The sequence below is a fragment of the Suillus subalutaceus genome (assembly GCF_016647625.1).
Source record: "Suillus subalutaceus strain FC151 chromosome Unknown DFJ58scaffold_168, whole genome shotgun sequence".
NCBI lineage: Eukaryota > Fungi > Basidiomycota > Agaricomycetes > Boletales > Suillaceae > Suillus > Suillus subalutaceus.
In genome coordinates this window covers 62,313-78,205 of record NW_024540417.1, presented here as the reverse complement: position 1 = coordinate 78,205, position 15,893 = coordinate 62,313, and the positions used below count along the sequence as shown (strand labels likewise).

At 48.5% G+C, this 15,893-nt stretch overlaps 4 protein-coding genes across 4 annotated transcripts; 2 read left to right on the top strand and 2 right to left on the bottom strand.

The window, feature by feature from the left end:
* Positions 1–34: 34 nt before the first annotated feature.
* Positions 35–770, bottom strand: DFJ58DRAFT_815193 (uncharacterized protein). The gene is made up of 3 exons (XM_041391686.1): positions 609–770; positions 341–556; positions 35–284 (listed from the first exon to the last, which is right to left on the bottom strand). Exons 1-3 carry the CDS (start codon positions 738–740, stop codon positions 63–65), a joined length of 570 nt encoding a protein of 189 aa, XP_041237807.1. The 5' UTR covers positions 741–770; the 3' UTR covers positions 35–62.
* Positions 771–4,400: 3,630 nt separating this feature from the next.
* On the top strand, positions 4,401–6,576 carry DFJ58DRAFT_734171 (cytochrome P450; the record flags this gene model as incomplete). Its single annotated transcript, XM_041386443.1, has 15 exons — positions 4,401–4,412; positions 4,459–4,600; positions 4,651–4,780; positions 4,835–5,026; positions 5,076–5,142; positions 5,195–5,227; positions 5,290–5,397; positions 5,455–5,584; positions 5,638–5,651; positions 5,701–5,890; positions 5,941–5,997; positions 6,048–6,072; positions 6,121–6,257; positions 6,318–6,450; positions 6,504–6,576. 15 exons carry the CDS (start codon positions 4,401–4,403, stop codon positions 6,574–6,576), a joined length of 1,443 nt encoding a protein of 480 aa, XP_041237806.1.
* Positions 6,577–9,266: 2,690 nt separating this feature from the next.
* Positions 9,267–11,587, top strand: DFJ58DRAFT_862165 (cytochrome P450; the record flags this gene model as incomplete). The annotated part of the gene is made up of 12 exons (XM_041394063.1): positions 9,267–9,735; positions 9,786–9,915; positions 9,964–10,155; positions 10,205–10,356; positions 10,410–10,525; positions 10,583–10,712; positions 10,766–10,779; positions 10,827–11,016; positions 11,067–11,123; positions 11,174–11,198; positions 11,253–11,389; positions 11,451–11,587. Exons 1-12 carry the CDS (start codon positions 9,525–9,527, stop codon positions 11,585–11,587), a joined length of 1,491 nt encoding a protein of 496 aa, XP_041237805.1. The 5' UTR covers positions 9,267–9,524.
* Positions 11,588–13,471: 1,884 nt separating this feature from the next.
* DFJ58DRAFT_136642 (uncharacterized protein) lies at positions 13,472–14,551 on the bottom strand. The gene is made up of 4 exons (XM_041378829.1): positions 14,311–14,551; positions 14,225–14,251; positions 14,097–14,174; positions 13,472–14,041 (listed from the first exon to the last, which is right to left on the bottom strand). The coding sequence occupies exons 1-4, from the start codon at positions 14,377–14,379 to the stop codon at positions 13,676–13,678; spliced, it is 540 nt and encodes a 179-aa protein (XP_041237804.1). The 5' UTR covers positions 14,380–14,551; the 3' UTR covers positions 13,472–13,675.
* Positions 14,552–15,893: the final 1,342 nt, after the last annotated feature.

Below are 15,893 nucleotides of genomic sequence, written 5' to 3'. Positions count from 1 at the left end.
AGAAAGAGATATAAGCACAGAAGAACCAGCAGTAAAGTGAAATAGTTGCTGCATCTGTATTATTAACCATTGCTGCATGGAGGATATGCACAGCAGAGAAAAAGCACGAGACGAGCCAACAACGTGAGGAGTCGCGACCGTACTGTTGGTGCACCCGTTGTGGTAGTACCTGGGGCAGGTGTCGTGGATGTGGCGGTGGCAGCAGCTTGATGTTGCGATGACGACCCCTGGCCATGGGTCTGGTTTTGCTGCTGCTTTCTATTTTGTGGAGCGACTGCCAACGGCTGTAACCAAAATATTAAACCACGGCGAGTGCAAACGCAGGCAAAGAAATACATACTTTTCTGTCCTGTACTGTAGCAACTTCGACAACATGCGGACCGCGACGAGAGAAGATGCTTTGCCTTGGGCGTCGCTGGAGTTCGATTGCTTCGTCGGTATGGGAATGAGATTGGCGAAAGAGCGACATCACCCTATCGAGAAGCGCGCGCGGACTCCGCAAAGAACTCGAAGGTGCGCGGGAGCTGTGACGATGGGTATTGCGTGCTGTAGAGGACTGAGGGCAGAGGTTAGAACATGAACTGAATCAAACAATGCTTACGACGCACATGATCACGATCTTGCGCGTCATCGAAAAAACCTAGCGGTACTCCACGGAAGTCCTTGGGCTTACCTGGCTGTCGTGTAGCTTTGTTCTGGAATGCTAGTCTCAGAATGATTAAAAAGTTTAAGAAACACATTACATACGTTCAGCGACGACTTTCTAGCTGGAACCTGTGAGTAGATGAATTAGTCTGGATTATCGTGGTTTTTACCGAAGAGTTGCGAAACTCACATCAGGAATGGACAGTAGGTCTTTGAGGCCAGCTTCATCGAGGATGGCGTGGATGTCCCACACGTACACATTGTTATCCTCGCAACCAGTGACTAACAGCTTTCCATCAGCAGAAAATGCTGCACAGAGCACAGCTCTTTCGTGCTCGAGGGGGAGACCAACTGGGAGGTTGGTGTCGAGATTCCATAGAAGCGCTGTGTGATCCCATGATGCACTCACAAGGAGGCGCTCGTTCCGAGACAAGGCGATGACATGGACCCAGCTCCTATGACCCTCGAGTGTGGCGATTTTCTGCAAAGTGGATGTGTCGAATATCATAATTGACCTCATGGACCCCCCCGATGAGCTTCTTTCCATCCGACATCCATGCTACGCTGCTAAATTCCTCTGGTACAGTGGAGACTTTGGAGAGTAGGTTCGCCTGTCTTCGCATCCCAGATATTTCCTGCAGTCTTGTCCACTGTCGCAATTTTTAATGAGTTGGGTGAATAGATCGCTTCCCAAGTTCCACCAGATCCGGTTTCAATTTTCAGGATGTTTTTGCTGCCCTTGATATCCCACACTCTTGCTGTCCCAGAATCCCCACTGGCATCTCCGGATCCGCTCAGACTCGCTACCATCTGTACTCCAGCACACTGAATGCACAGAATCAGTATGCGCTGTCCATTTATCGATGACCTTCCCCGTCTCGACATCCCACAATCTCACTTTCCCATCAAAGCCCCCGCTTGCCACAGTGGTACCGTTTGGAGACAAAGCTATGGCTCTCACGAGGGTCTTATCCCCCTCATCTCGCCAGTCCTTGCCCACCTGTGTGCCACTCTCCAACTCCCATAGTCGGAGTGAGCCGTCATCCGAACCTGTGATGATACGTCGTCCGTCTGGCAGGTGCACAACACCTCGGACATGTTGGGTATGGCCTCGTATCGTCTTGCAGGGCGTGACCGCCATCATATTACTGATCGAGGAAGATATGGTAGGTGCTCGGGGTCTCAAACACGGTAGATCCTGGACTATGAATGCGAGCAAATCAGCCCAGGATATTTGACCCAGAACGAGTTATCTGGCAATCTGGCAAGGGGTTGATGGCTGATGAGTTGACAGGACCACTATTGTCAAGAAAGCACAAGGAAAAGCTGACAAGAACGCCTGCTTACAGGAAACCGCTCCTTATCGATTGACCACCAGGACGGTTTTGAACTTTTGGCGCTATGTATGCATGCGTGGTGTAATACGAGAACCCGCAAAAGATCTGTGCTATATCAGCCTAAAGTACTTATCACTTACGAGAAGCACCTACTCAGAGTAACTCGCAAAGACGGACTGTAAACCAAGAGGGTGGGAGGTTGTTTTGGAGTTGAGGAAGTTGGGCACTCATTCGTCCAAGTTGTCTTTTAAGGACCAAGTCTTCGACCGGCGCTATGTGCTGTGTGCGTCTTCCGGTACGTAAGGCGCTAAGTTAATGGCCGCGACAAACATTCGGCTGGGTGTCGCACTTCCTCTCATTTTCAGCAGCCATCCTACTGAATATGATGTCTTCATCCCACGTCACATCCAATACCAATACCCCACCGAGCAGAGGAAAGAACAGTCCTAGGCTTTCATCCGACTTCATCCTCTCAGACTCCGAGACTCAGAGTAATTTGGAACACTCTTCTCTGAACAGTTAGCGCATACTATCGAGCCCACCGGAAAACTCACAGCACTGTCACGGTGGGAAGGGGGGCCCATGACTCTGAGTAGGAGAAAATGTTGAAGACAATAGGGAGCGCGGCCACTGACTCAGAAACAAGCGCAATGAATCAACAGCCATCCTACTACATTGCATGTGGAACTTGGTCGGTCGGACTGGTTAGCCGGACCTTGATGTTGAGTTCTATTCTTGAGATTGTACTACAATACAAAAATGCTGCGCTTGTAGTACGTCCCGAGACTCAAGGTGAAAGTATTATGTAATTGAAATATGTTGCACAAGTTTCTTTCTCAATATTATCTTCCGATGTCCAAGCTCAAGCTTAGGCTCATGCACGTGTTTCAAGTGCGGAGAGCAGCTTGCTTGGCGGAATGGACCCCGGGCCGGTCAGGACTGTCTTCTCATACTCGCCGATCGGATCCGCTCAGGGCCACCATCTATTGTACGTGTGCCTTGTTGATTTGTCCCTGACATTTCCCGTCTCCGCACAATATTACTATCCCTTCCGCTTGTAACAGTCTTCCCAATGCTATGTTGACACTGCTGCCTTGTCATCCTCATCTCGCCAGTCGTCTCCTATCTGTGCACCGCTCTGGATTCAGAGGTCCTTCAAGTTGGAGCGAACCGTCACTTGAAAATGTGATCCGTTCGACAGGCAGCTGCACAACCGAACCTCTTGTGATCGAATTATTCTGTACAGGCTTTTCATCTGCGAGATGACAATCTGAATCCTACTTTTTTCGGACGACAAGATGGGCGGTGTAACGTTGAGACCCGGAGCGCCAACCATGTCTTCTCGAATCTCCAGACATAGCATACGCTAGCGATCACGCCCTGAAAGATGATGCGAGGCCACACCGGAGTCTTGTCAAGTGCGAGGCCACACCGGAGTCTTGTCAAGTGCGAGACTTCGGCCCATCATTGAAAACTTATATCAAGAACCATCAACTGTTTTCCTTCTATGGTCTGACTACGAGAGGCTACCATTGCAAAAGGAAGTTCCACATCAAATGGAGGGGGACACACGTGAACAACGGCATCAAGTATCTCCCGTTTACCCGGTCATGTTGTTAATAACATCGTAAGCAAACTTAGCAAACCTTGACGTAGCGCCTGCACAAGCGTTGCACAATAAGGTACACATTCTTGACCAGTTCATTCTGAACAGACATGGTGCGCATGAGAGAGGGACTGCAGCTCCCCCTGCATGTAGCACCATCACATCTTATGGTTGTGCAGGTCGGTCATGACTCATAGGTTGTTCGACACTTTACTTGCGACGCCCGAGAAACTTACCTGGAGCGCCCGCTATGCCGAGGCCGGTGGCGCGATAAACACGTCAAATTCTTTCACCTGCTCTTTTGTATTCTTCAGTCTCTTCCACCACTCTGCAAGCACGAGGTATAGGGAACCACGGTGAATGATCGTAAGGTCCGTCCCGTTCTCAGGATGTGTGGTCTACTATCGTGATAATTTTGGCTACAATGGACGCCTTTTCAGTCAAAGATAATGATGATCAGGGCGAGGTTATCGACTTCACACCCCTGCCCCAATTCACAACTAGACCTACTCATCAAGTTCACATATTTGTGATGTAGATTTGACATTGGCGGACAGGTAATATGTGAGTGTATTCTCCAAAATTAACTCCATGTCTATGTCGAGTTTAAACTATAATAGCATGAATTTGAGATGCTGGCCTCGTTTTCTCAGCTGCTACACTGAATTTATCCTTCTCAACTCTTCAGCCCTCTTCCGACTCCGGCACTTCATGGACTCCAGGTACGGGATCTGATAAGTGGCTCCCCGTGGGCCGTGTAGTTATAAGGTCTGTTTCAAGCTTTGGATGTATATCCGCGTACTGCTCTAAACATGTTTCCTTCAGTTGGTATCCTCGCCGTCTTACCACTTTCCTTTGCTGTCATCATAGCCCTCAGGCGGTTCAGTTGAGAACAGACAGAGCAAACCTCGCCTTCCTCCTGGCCCAGTGCCGCTCCCACTGTTAGGGAACGTCTTATCTATTGACACCAAGGAGCCTTGGTTGACTTATACGAAATGGCGTGCTGCTTATGGTACGTGGACCAATAGTGTGGGCCATATATAGTGTAAATCATTCTACCAGGAGACTTGCTCTTCATGCGAATCCTGGACCAGGAAGCGGTCGTGATTAATTCTCAGCACGTTGCAGAAGCCTTGATGGACAAGCGTTCTCGGATTTACTCCGATCGACCATACTTAGCCACAGTCGAGCCGTGCGTTCTTTTAATTTTAATTTTTTTCATTCAACCAGTCTGAGGTGCAGCTAGATTTGGCTGGTCCACGATCACCTTTGCATTCACAGGCTATGGTGACGAATGGCGTCTTTCCCGACGACTCTTCCACCAAACTTTTCGTCCTAACTCTACACTCAAGTTTCGCCCGGTGCAGATGAGACGGGCTCGTGAGATGATCGTCAACCTAATCGATGACCCTCAACATTATCATGACCACTTCGCAACGTCAGCAAATGTATTTCCCAATATCGAGGGATTACTCACTTATACACAGCTTCTCGTCATCGGTTGGGATGTCTGTTATATATGACTATCAGCCCAGCGCTCGTGATGATCCTTTGGTACGAATCGTAGAAACTGCAATGGCTATTGGCTTTGAGATGGCGACCCCAGAGAGAGCAATCTTGCTTCAACTCTTCCCCTTCTGTAAGCTCACTCCTGCTGATGAGAAAGACTTGACATCCCACACGCTCACGCAGTATTAAAAGTTACCCGACTGGTGCTGGGGATCTTCCATCAAACGCGATGCTCAAATTTCGACCGATCGTATGAATGAAATGAGGGACTTACCATTTCAATCTGCGCAGCAGCATATGGTGAGAATCTTTATTTAACCTAGTTCGAAGCTAGACGCTGAATGCATGCCTGCAAAGGCTGAAAACTCGTTTCTCGGCCAGTTCTCAATGGTGGCAGAAAATTTGCAACGAATGGAGAAACAAGACGAGGCATCCAAGCCAATATTCGAGGTTGCCTTGAAGAGAGCAGCTGCAGCTGCAATTTTGGGTACGCCACCTTTTTATAGGAGATGTTATACCCTTCACAAACATAATATGCAGGTTCATATGAGACGGTCAGCGGATGTCCCGAACCATATCGTGTGCTGCTTAACCTCTTCACAGACCTCTTCGACCTTGATGGTTTTTGTTCTCGCCATGGTATTGTATCCAGATGTCCAGAGACACGCACAAGCGGAAATCGACTCGGTGGTCGGAAGAGATCGCTTACCTACGTTTGAGGACAGAGCATCACTACCTTATGTTGAATCAATTCTGCGGGAGACTTTCCGATGGCACCCCATTCTACCTCTCGGTAATCTTCCTTGCTGTGTGATTCTGCCTTTGCTAAAGATAATCATGTAGGCGTTCCACATGCCACTTCGAGTGACGATACATACAATGGTTTTTTCATTCCGAAAGGTCTGTTGTTTTTGTTTATTGATCATATCATTTGTAACACCTCACATCAGGAACGACCGTCATGTGTAACGTCTGGTCAGCAAGATTTTTTACAGATTTCAAGATGCTGATGTCACATTGCAGGGCCATTTCACGGGATGAAAAGCGGTACCCTGACGCATCTCGCTTTATGCCAGAGAGGTTCATAGACGTTGATGGTGCCTTGACGGATGATGACCCTGCGGGGTACATTTTTGGTTTAGGCCGGCGTGCATGTCCAGGTGGGTTGATCCACTTCACTGCTATATGGCATGTGATGAGCCAATCCCTTCTTCAATTAGGGCGGTATGCCGGTGATGCCTCTGTGTGGTCTGCTATTGTGACCATGTTGGCCACGGTAAACTTTTCTTTCGCCAAGGATGACCAGGGCAAAGTGATCGACTTCACCCCTCAATTCAACACGGGACTCATTCGGTACTTCGTTTCGTTACCCCGTCCTCCAGTCACTGACAGTTGCATCGCTTTAGCTCCGTCAAGATATTCCCTTGCAATATTTCGCCACGTTCTCATGTCCATTCAGGACTTGTGGATCTTCTCTGAACTTTATTGCAATATGTATATGTATACAAAGACTTATCTATCGGAAAGCAGGTAACACAAGCACACCTCGCAAAGTGCATTTAGCAGGACGCTGAGTCCATGAATTGTAACTCATACTTGAACGCAAGAAGTCAACATGTACAGTATGTATGTATTCAGTTATACTCGTATGTATGCACTATGAATGATTTGGGTTGCCATATCCACATGATCGACCCAGCTATGCGGTTCCTCGAACGTGCCCACTCAAACTCTGTAGTTACATGTGTTGACTTCAAGTTCGACATTGATATTCCGAGTGTCAATGTATATTAGTAGGTCTTGCAAGTGGGCACTGGCGGAGCGCTACGAATAACCCGCGAAATGTAACGATAGGTGGACAAGATACCAGTACGCAAATAAAAAGGTGCGAATGCACCCCACAAGCCTCGCGACGAGAAAACACGATTCTCGGAGTAGCAAAACTTGAAGGTGTAGAGAAAGAGATGTAGAACTCGAAGCAAAGATGGGATGATTGTCCGCACGTGCAGTATCAATGGCCATTGGCGTTGGGAGATGCACAACAGAGGAACAGCACAAGACGAGCCAACAATGGGATAGGTCAGGACTGTGTGGTTGCTACATCTGGTGTGATGTTAGTAGTAACACCCCTCCAAGCATACCATCGGGCGATGTCTTTGAGCTCGACTCCTCGCCGGCCAATAACACGCGCAGTCGTAAGCGGACAGCAGTCTCGCCGGCTCCCGTGTTAATCAATACCTACTGATTCATTCGTGGACTCACTGGCCCTTTTGCCTGATGCATCGCTAGCCAAGAACACACGCAGCCGTAAGCGCAGTGGCATCGCCAACTCCCGTGTTAGTCTCTCGCAAAAAAGTGACGAACAAATGCTGATGTTACGGATCTCGATGTCTGGGACAAAACCGATGACGAGACTAGTATATTTATGTTCCCCTCTTCATTCAATTTTATTCGCAAATTCACTGACCTTTTAGCTGTATCCAAAGCTCGGTGGAATTCCGCTGCATATGATCACTTCACGATATCTTTACAACATTGCTTGAAAGCTCACAGCAGCCGCGATTATCTCGAGTTCAAATTTACGTGCTGCACCGACCCTGTCAACATCACCAAAAACGCATACAAACTGGACAAGGGACGAAAAGCCTCAATCGGGGCATCGAAGAATATGTGGTGTCTCGAACCAAGGTCCCAATGCGAAGGGTGCCCAGCAAATCATTAGCGGCTCGATTTCAAAGTATACACCTGAGGCCCATCGTGCCCTCATTGCAATGCGATGCGCTGTCAACAAGAAAGAGCAACGAGATTGTTATTGACTCAGACTAAGCTTGGTACATACTTTATTTTGTTGCTCAGCACATGTACATACCAGTTTCGCGAAATATGTCCGCTCACCCGCGACGCTCTGACCCGAGTGGGTACGAGTAGGCCTTTGAAAATTTCGGTACCCGCGGGTCGGGTGCGAGAATGACCTAGGTCGACCGTCGACCCATGTCATAGCTAGGCTAGGTAGAGAATATATTGAACCATGGCGATATCAAACGTATGCGACGAAAGTCGTCCTGCACTGCAAGGACTTCAACAGTGAGAGGACTGCGACGAGAGACTCAGATGCTTTACCTTGGGTGTTGTTGGAGTTCGGTTGCTTCGCCGATTCGGGCGAGTTGAATAACTTGAATTGCAGGAAGACTGCGCAAGACTTCCTTTTTTGGTCACACGTGCGTGAAATTTTTTGCCACTTTTCTCAAACAGCTGTAAGTGACTTGTAACTTGTACGAACTTCCAGCTATACGACCTATTACAGATATTTAGCGTGGTCAAGCTTTGGTCAAAAGCCATGGCATTACGCTCACAAATATTAGGAACTTCCAACTCAAAATTGAAATAGCTTATAGCTTTTATTACAGTGGGATAAGACTCGCTAGAGCGAGTAACTTGAACGTAGCAAAGAGAATGACATTGATATTGATTGCACTGTTTCTACATACACGAAGTTCGACCATGCAGCACTGCAAGAAGACCGACAGTTTACAGCCCGTTTTCCCTCGATGAATGCTCCTAAGTCATCTACTCGAAACTCACCGATATTCCTCTGACCCTCGATCGCACTCCCCTCTTTGAAACCATCGGTTAAAGGTCAACGGCATGTGTGGTGCGTCCGAGTAGATGTCCCAAGGTCATGGCTAATCTCTTTTTCCAATAGTGCCGCGTCAATGCCTCGTATCAGGTGCGTAAAGACCGCGTCAATATTAATTTCAGTTTCTTTGTCAACGCAATGCTTAAGTAAGCCGGTGCTGGACTAATCGCTACTTCGACACTTTGTTATCTGATGTATCAGTGACCCGACAGCTAGGTGGCCCTCCCCTGATTTACTCCCTTTCCCAACTTTCTCCGTTGTCCAACGTTTTCCCTCGGGCACGTTTTGCAATTTTGGATGGCACAGGTGAGTCTGCTTCAATGGCGGCACCTCGAAGAGGTGTGCTTGTATTTGCGGGAGTTCACATCATACTGCGATACAGCGATTTAGTTAATTCATTACTGGACATGCTTTTATCCAAGCGAGTAGGACTACAAAGGGAAATTCCGTCCTCCGCGGAGCGGTACTCCTTACCAAGTTGCGGAACAACCGTACAGTGACTGCCTATTGAGGGTACTGGTGTGCTGAAGAATTTCACATGCGATCAAGACTGTATATTACTCGACTATTACTCACGAAATAATATGACAGGGAATATAATCGATCGGTAACAGCATAATATGCTGACCTCGTTTTCTCAGCAAAAATTTACTCTCAAGTGAAACATTCTGACAAAAAATCTGTCGGGATTGAAATTGGGGCCTTCATTGATCTGGGTTCCACGGGATTTCTCATGGGTCCTTTATAAGACCTGTTTCGTGCTTCGGATGATCTGCTCACTGCTCTAGACATGTATCCTTCAGTTGATGGTCGCCTTGATATCCTCGCCGTCTTACCACTTTCCTTTGCTGTCATCATAGCCCTCAGGCGGTTCATTGAGAACAGTCAGAGCAAGCCTCGCCTTCCTCCTGGCCCAGTGCCGCTCCCACTGATAGGGAACACCTTGTCTATTGACGGCATGGAGCCTTGGTTGACTTATACGAAATGGCATGCTGCTTATGGTACGTGGACGAATAGTATGGCCCATATGTGGTGCAAACCATTATATCAGGAGACTTGGTTTTCGTGCGACTTCTAGGCCAGGGAGTCATATCGATCAATTCCCAGAATGTTGCAGAAGCCTTGTTGGACAAGCGTTCTGAGATTTACTCCGATCGACCATACTTCGCTACAGCCGAACAGTGCGTTGTTTTAATATTTTTCATTCAATCAGTCTGAGATGCAGCCAGATTTGGCTGGTCGGCGATCACCTTTGCATTCACAGGCTATGGTGACGAATGGCGTCTTTCTCGACGACTCTTCCACCAAGCTTTTCGTCCTAATTCTGTACTCAAGCTTCGCCCGGTGCAGATGAGACGGGTTCGCGAGATGATCGTCAACCTGATCGATGACCCTCAACATTATCATAACCACTTCGCAACGTTAGCCAATGTGTTTGCAAATATCAAGCGATTGTCAACTTATCCACAGGTTCTCGTCATCAGTTGGGATGTCTACTATATATGACTACGAGCCCAGCGCTCGTGAGGATCCTCTGGTTCAAATGATGGAAAATACAGTGGCTGTTGGCCTTGAGATGACGACCCCAGGGAAAGCAATCTTGCTTCAACTCTTCCCCTTCCGTGAGCTCACTCCCGCTGATGAGAAAGACCTGATATCCCACACCCTCATGCAGTACTGAAGTTACCTGACTGGTGCTGGGGATCTTCGATCAAACGCGATGCTCAATTTTCGACCGATCATATGAATAAAATCAGGGACTTGCCGTTTCAATCTGCACAACAGCATATGGTAAGAATCGTTTTTTAATCTTGTTCGGAGCTAAACGTTGATTATATTCCTGCAAAGGCTGGAAACTCGTTCATCGGCCAGTCCTCGATGGTGGCAGAAAATTTGCAACGAATGGAGAAGCAAGACGAGGCATCCAAACCGATGTTCGAAGTTGCCTTAAAGAGAGCAGTTGTAGCTGGTGTTATGGGTACGTTACCTTTTTGTGAAGGTTGTTGTACCCATGACAAATATACTATGCAGGTTCATATGAGACGGTCAGTGGTGTTCCAATCATATCGTGTGTTGCTTAACCTCTTCACAGACCTCTTCGACTTTGATGGTTTTTGTTCTTGCCATGGTATTGTATCCAGATGTCCAGAGACGCGCACAAGCGGAAATCGACTCGGTGATCGGAAGAGATCGCTTACCTACGTTTGAGGACAGAGCATCACTACCTTATGTTGAATCAATTCTGCGGGAGACTTTCCGATGGCACCCCATTCTACCTCTCGGTAATCTTCCTCGCTGTATGATTCTGCCTTTGCTAAAGATAATTATGTAGGCGTTCCACATGCCACTTCGAGTGACGATACATACAATGGTTTTTTCATTCCGAAAGGTCTGCTATTCTTATCCGTTGAACGAATCATTTGTAATATCGTATATCAGGAACGACCGTCATGTGTAACACCTGGTTAGATACTATTAGACTCTCCACGGGGTTCGAGATGCTGATGTCACATTGCAGGGCCATTTCACGAGATGAAAAGCGGTACCCTGACGCATCTCGTTTTATGCCGGAGAGGTTCCTAGACGTCAACGGCGCGTTGACGGATGATGACCCCGCGGGATACGTTTTCGGCTTAGGCCGGCGTGGATGTCCGGGTGGGTTGATCCACTTCAATGCTATATGGCATGTGATAAGCTAATCCCTTTTTTTAATCAGGGCGGTATGCCGGTGATGCTTCTGTGTGGACTGCTATCGTGACCATGTTAGCCACGGTGGACTTTTCTTTCGCCAAGGATGACCAGGGCAAAGTGATCGACTTCACCCCTCAATTCCACCCCGGACTTGTTTGGTAGTTTTGTTTCGTCATCCCATCATCCAGTCACTAACAGTTGCATCGCTTTAGCTCCTTGATGGTATTCCCTTGCAATATTTCGCCACGTCCTCATATCCATCCAGGAGATCTTCTCTGAATTGGATTGCAATATATGTATAGAAAGACTAAATACTGTACCCAGTCTCAAACTCTGTAGAAAAATGTGTTGAAATGAGCTGGCATCTAGTTCGATATCGATATTCCGAGTGACGATGAATGTTAGTAAATGGAAATATTGGTGGAGCGCTACGAACAACCCACGATGTAATGGGACAAGGATGACGGTCCTTACATAAAAAGGGGGGTGCTAGCCAAAGAAAGCAAGAAAGCATATGAATACAGTGAAAAGCGAGAGTTCCAGGGGAGAAAGCGGCATCCTTCACCCTTACATAGACTGATGAACGAATTTCAGATTGATCCATCCAAAATCGAGAAGATCGAACCGGTCAGACACTACCCCAAGTGGGAACCGGACGTCAACACGCAGATCGCAGAATCAACGCAGCAAGCCGTAGAAGACGACATACTCGCCATGGAGGACCTACGGGTATATTCGGACGGATCTTCAGTAGACGGGGGAGTAGGAGGCGCAGCAATACTAATGAGGGGAGAGGAGGTGATGAGAAGGAAGCGATTGCATTTGGGAAGCGATGAAGAACACACCGTATATGAGGCCGAGCTGGTAGGGATGATCCTGGCAATCCAGCTGTTGAAAGAGGAAGGAGGCAACGGGGGGGGGACAATGGCGCTAGGAGTAGACAACCAAGCAGCGATACTCGCCATGACAGCATTCCAATCAAGACCAGACCACCACCTAGCAGACACGTTCCATGACGACCTGCGCAACCTGATACCCCACAAGGACGGGAGAAAACTAGTCATCCGGCAGTCACCGGGTCACAAAGGCATACCAGGCAACGAGGCAGCGGACGAGGAAGCGAAGAAAGCCGCGTCAGGAGACTCTTCAGATGCGCACGAACTCCCTAAGTCACTCCTGACCAGAAACGGCGCGATCAGAATCCTCCCGCAAAGCAAATCCGCACTCAAACAGCAGTTCTATGGCAGGATCAAAGACGAAGCCGCTAGCATCATGAAAGAATCACCCCGCTACACCCGACTTCAATCCATAGATCACACGGCCCCGTCCAAGAAATTCGCCAGCAAAATCGCAGACTTACCAAGAAAACACGGAACGCTGCTCTTCCAACTACGCACCGGCCACATAGCACTCAATAAACACCTTCACCGCATAGCCCGAGCGCCGTCGGCAACATGCCAGGAATGCCACGCCCATGAAGAAACCGTCCACCACTTCTTATTAGTATGCCCCAATTTCATCAGACAACGCAATGCACTCCGTATGGAAGTAGGACCACGCCAGTTCCACATCAAGTATCTTCTGAACGAGAGCAAAGGAATTAGAGCCACACTCAAATACATTGCGCGCACAAGAAGGATGGAACAGGTCTTCGGAGACGTCACCCCCCCCCCCCCCCCCCCAAAGGAGAAGGAATGAGGTAGAAAGAAAGAGGAAGCAGCCAGAGGGGAGGAGAAGCGCACCCAAGATGTAACACAATATTCCAACGCCTTAAGACGGCGTCACCGTCCCTGCTCTCGCACGGACCATTGATTAGTATCAACACACCAGAGCCACGACACATATTTAGCAAAGTACGATATTGTAGGTAGTGTCCACCATAGGGCCCCGCCCCACAGGACAATAAACAAGGATCCAAAACAAAACAAAAAAAACATAAAAAGGTGCGAACGCACCCCACGAGCCTCACGACGAGAACACACGATTCATAGAGTAGCGAAGCTTGAAGGTGTAGAGAAAGAGATAAGAGATAATAAATAAGAGCGCAAAAAAACTCGAATCAAATATGACTTAGTTGTCCACAAGTGCAGTATCAATGGCCATTGGCGTGTGCAGGAGATGCGCAACAGAGGAACAGCACAAGACGAGCCCACAATGGGATAGGTCGGCACTGTGCAGTTGCTGCATCTGGTGTGGTGATGTTAGTACCTGGAGCGGGTGTTGTGGACGTCAAGGGAGCGGCAGGCTGAGTTAACGATGACAACGCCTGGGCTCGCGATTGCCTATGCTGCTGCTGTGTTCGTTTTCCTGGCCGCAGAGCGACAGCCAACGGCTGTAGAGAATATATTGAACCATGGTGGTTTCAGACGTATGTGGAGGAAGTCGTACCTTTCTGTCCTGTACTGCAGGAACTTCAACAGTAAGATGACTGCGACGAGAGAAGATGCTTTGCCTTGGGTGTTGTTGGAATTCGATTGCTTCGCCAGTTTTGGGGCGAGAATGTCGAAAGAGCGCTGGAATGCGGCTGAAGAGCGTAGTTCGACTCCCAGAAGAGGTTGAGAGAGAGCGGCGGCGGCGCGCAGAGGAACGATGATGGATGTCGCGGGTCGCGGACGACTGAGAGCACACATGTCAGAACGAGAAGTGATTAACAAAACCGTTGAAAACACACATGGGGTGCGTCATCGAAAAAGCCTGGCAGTCCTCGATGGGCATTCTTGAGCTGGGCTGGGCGCCGTGCTGCATTACTCTAGAACATCGATCTTAGATGGTTGGAAAGGTTAAAAACACATCACGCACATTCCTTAACGGGCTTCCAGCTACGATCTATTACGAATAGGATATTATCGTGGTCTTTGGTGAAAAGTCATGGCATTTACACTCACATTAGGAAGGGACAGTAGGTTTTCAAAACCTGCTTGTTTAAGGATGCCACAGATGTCCCACACGTACATATTGTTGTCGCAACCGGTGACTAGTAGCTTTCCATCAACGGAAAAGGCTGCACATCTCACATTGCCTTCATGCCGGAGAGGTGCACCGACTGGGATACTCTTGGTAAGATTCCACAGACGCACTGTCTGATCATCAGATGCACTCGCAAGGAGGCGGCCGTTCTGAGACAAGCATAAGGTGTGGACATCAAATGTGCCGCCCTCCAAGATGGCGACCCGCCGCCAAGTGGCAGTGTCGAATATCCTAATCGAGCCATAAGACGCGGAGACAAGCCTCTTTCCATCTGATGTCCACGAGACCACGCTCCAAACTTGATAATCGTGTTTGAGTGTAGCGAGCAGCTCGCCTGTCTCGCTATCCCAGATTTTTACACCGCTCTCGTTGTGTACGCCAGTCGCGATTTTTGTTGAATTGGGTGAGTAGATGACTGTCAACACCCACTGGCTCCCGGTCTTGATTTCCAGGACTGTTTTCCCGCTTTTGACGTCCCGCACCCTTACCGTCCCGTCGTCGGATCCACTAACCACTCGTTGACCATCTGTACTCCAGCCTACTGACCGCACCCAATCAGTGTGCCCTGTCCATTTGGCAATTACCTCCCCCGTCTCGACATCCCACAACCTCACTTTTCCATCATCGCTTCCGCTCGCAACGGTATCCCCGTTTGGAGACAATGCTATGGTGAACACCGCTGCCTTGTCGCCCTTGTCTCGCCAGTCGTCGCTGATCTGTGCGCCGCTCTCCAAGTCCCATAGTCGCAGTGAGCCGTCTTCCGAACATGTGATGATGCGCCGTCCGCCAGGTAGGTGCAGAACACCTCGTACCTGGTCGGTATGGCCCCGCATCGTCTTCCTGGGCGTGACCGCTTGTGTATTATCAGTCAGAGAATCCATGATGGCGCTCTCAAGTGGATTATGCAAGAAGCCCGCCTAGATATTTGAATGAGAATGGGTTATCCGACAATGACAAAGACAGTCGACTGGCCCATTTCTGTCAATAAAAGCACGAGGTATAGCTGACGAGAACGCATGCTTACAGTAATTCAGCCTTGACCCACAGGATGGCCTAGGGACTACGTATGTAGGTCTTGCTGTGGTGTAGTGCGAAAATATTTGCGCTATCCAAGTTGCCGGTAAGCGAGTAGTCGCTTTACAGCCTAGAGTATCACTCACCACAAATTGTTCAAACCAATTTAGACACTCCGATCACCAATGCGAAGGACGGACTGTACACTGAAACGGTGGACGTTTGGTTTGGAGCCGAAGAAGTTGGGTATCTGTTGTTTTAAGTCATGTACTATGGTGTGTATCCCATGTGTTATCCACGTGTTTGCATCACAGCTCAAGTGCTGTGTTAACGAATCACTCAGGTCTTCGACCGGGGCTGTGTCCATCTTCCTATGTATGTAATGGATCATATTGATCAGTGTTGACGATGAACCCGTCCACTTCAACTTTTCTTTCAGCCAATTTCGAACTCGATGATGTCAAATTATATTCGTTTTTCTGATGTA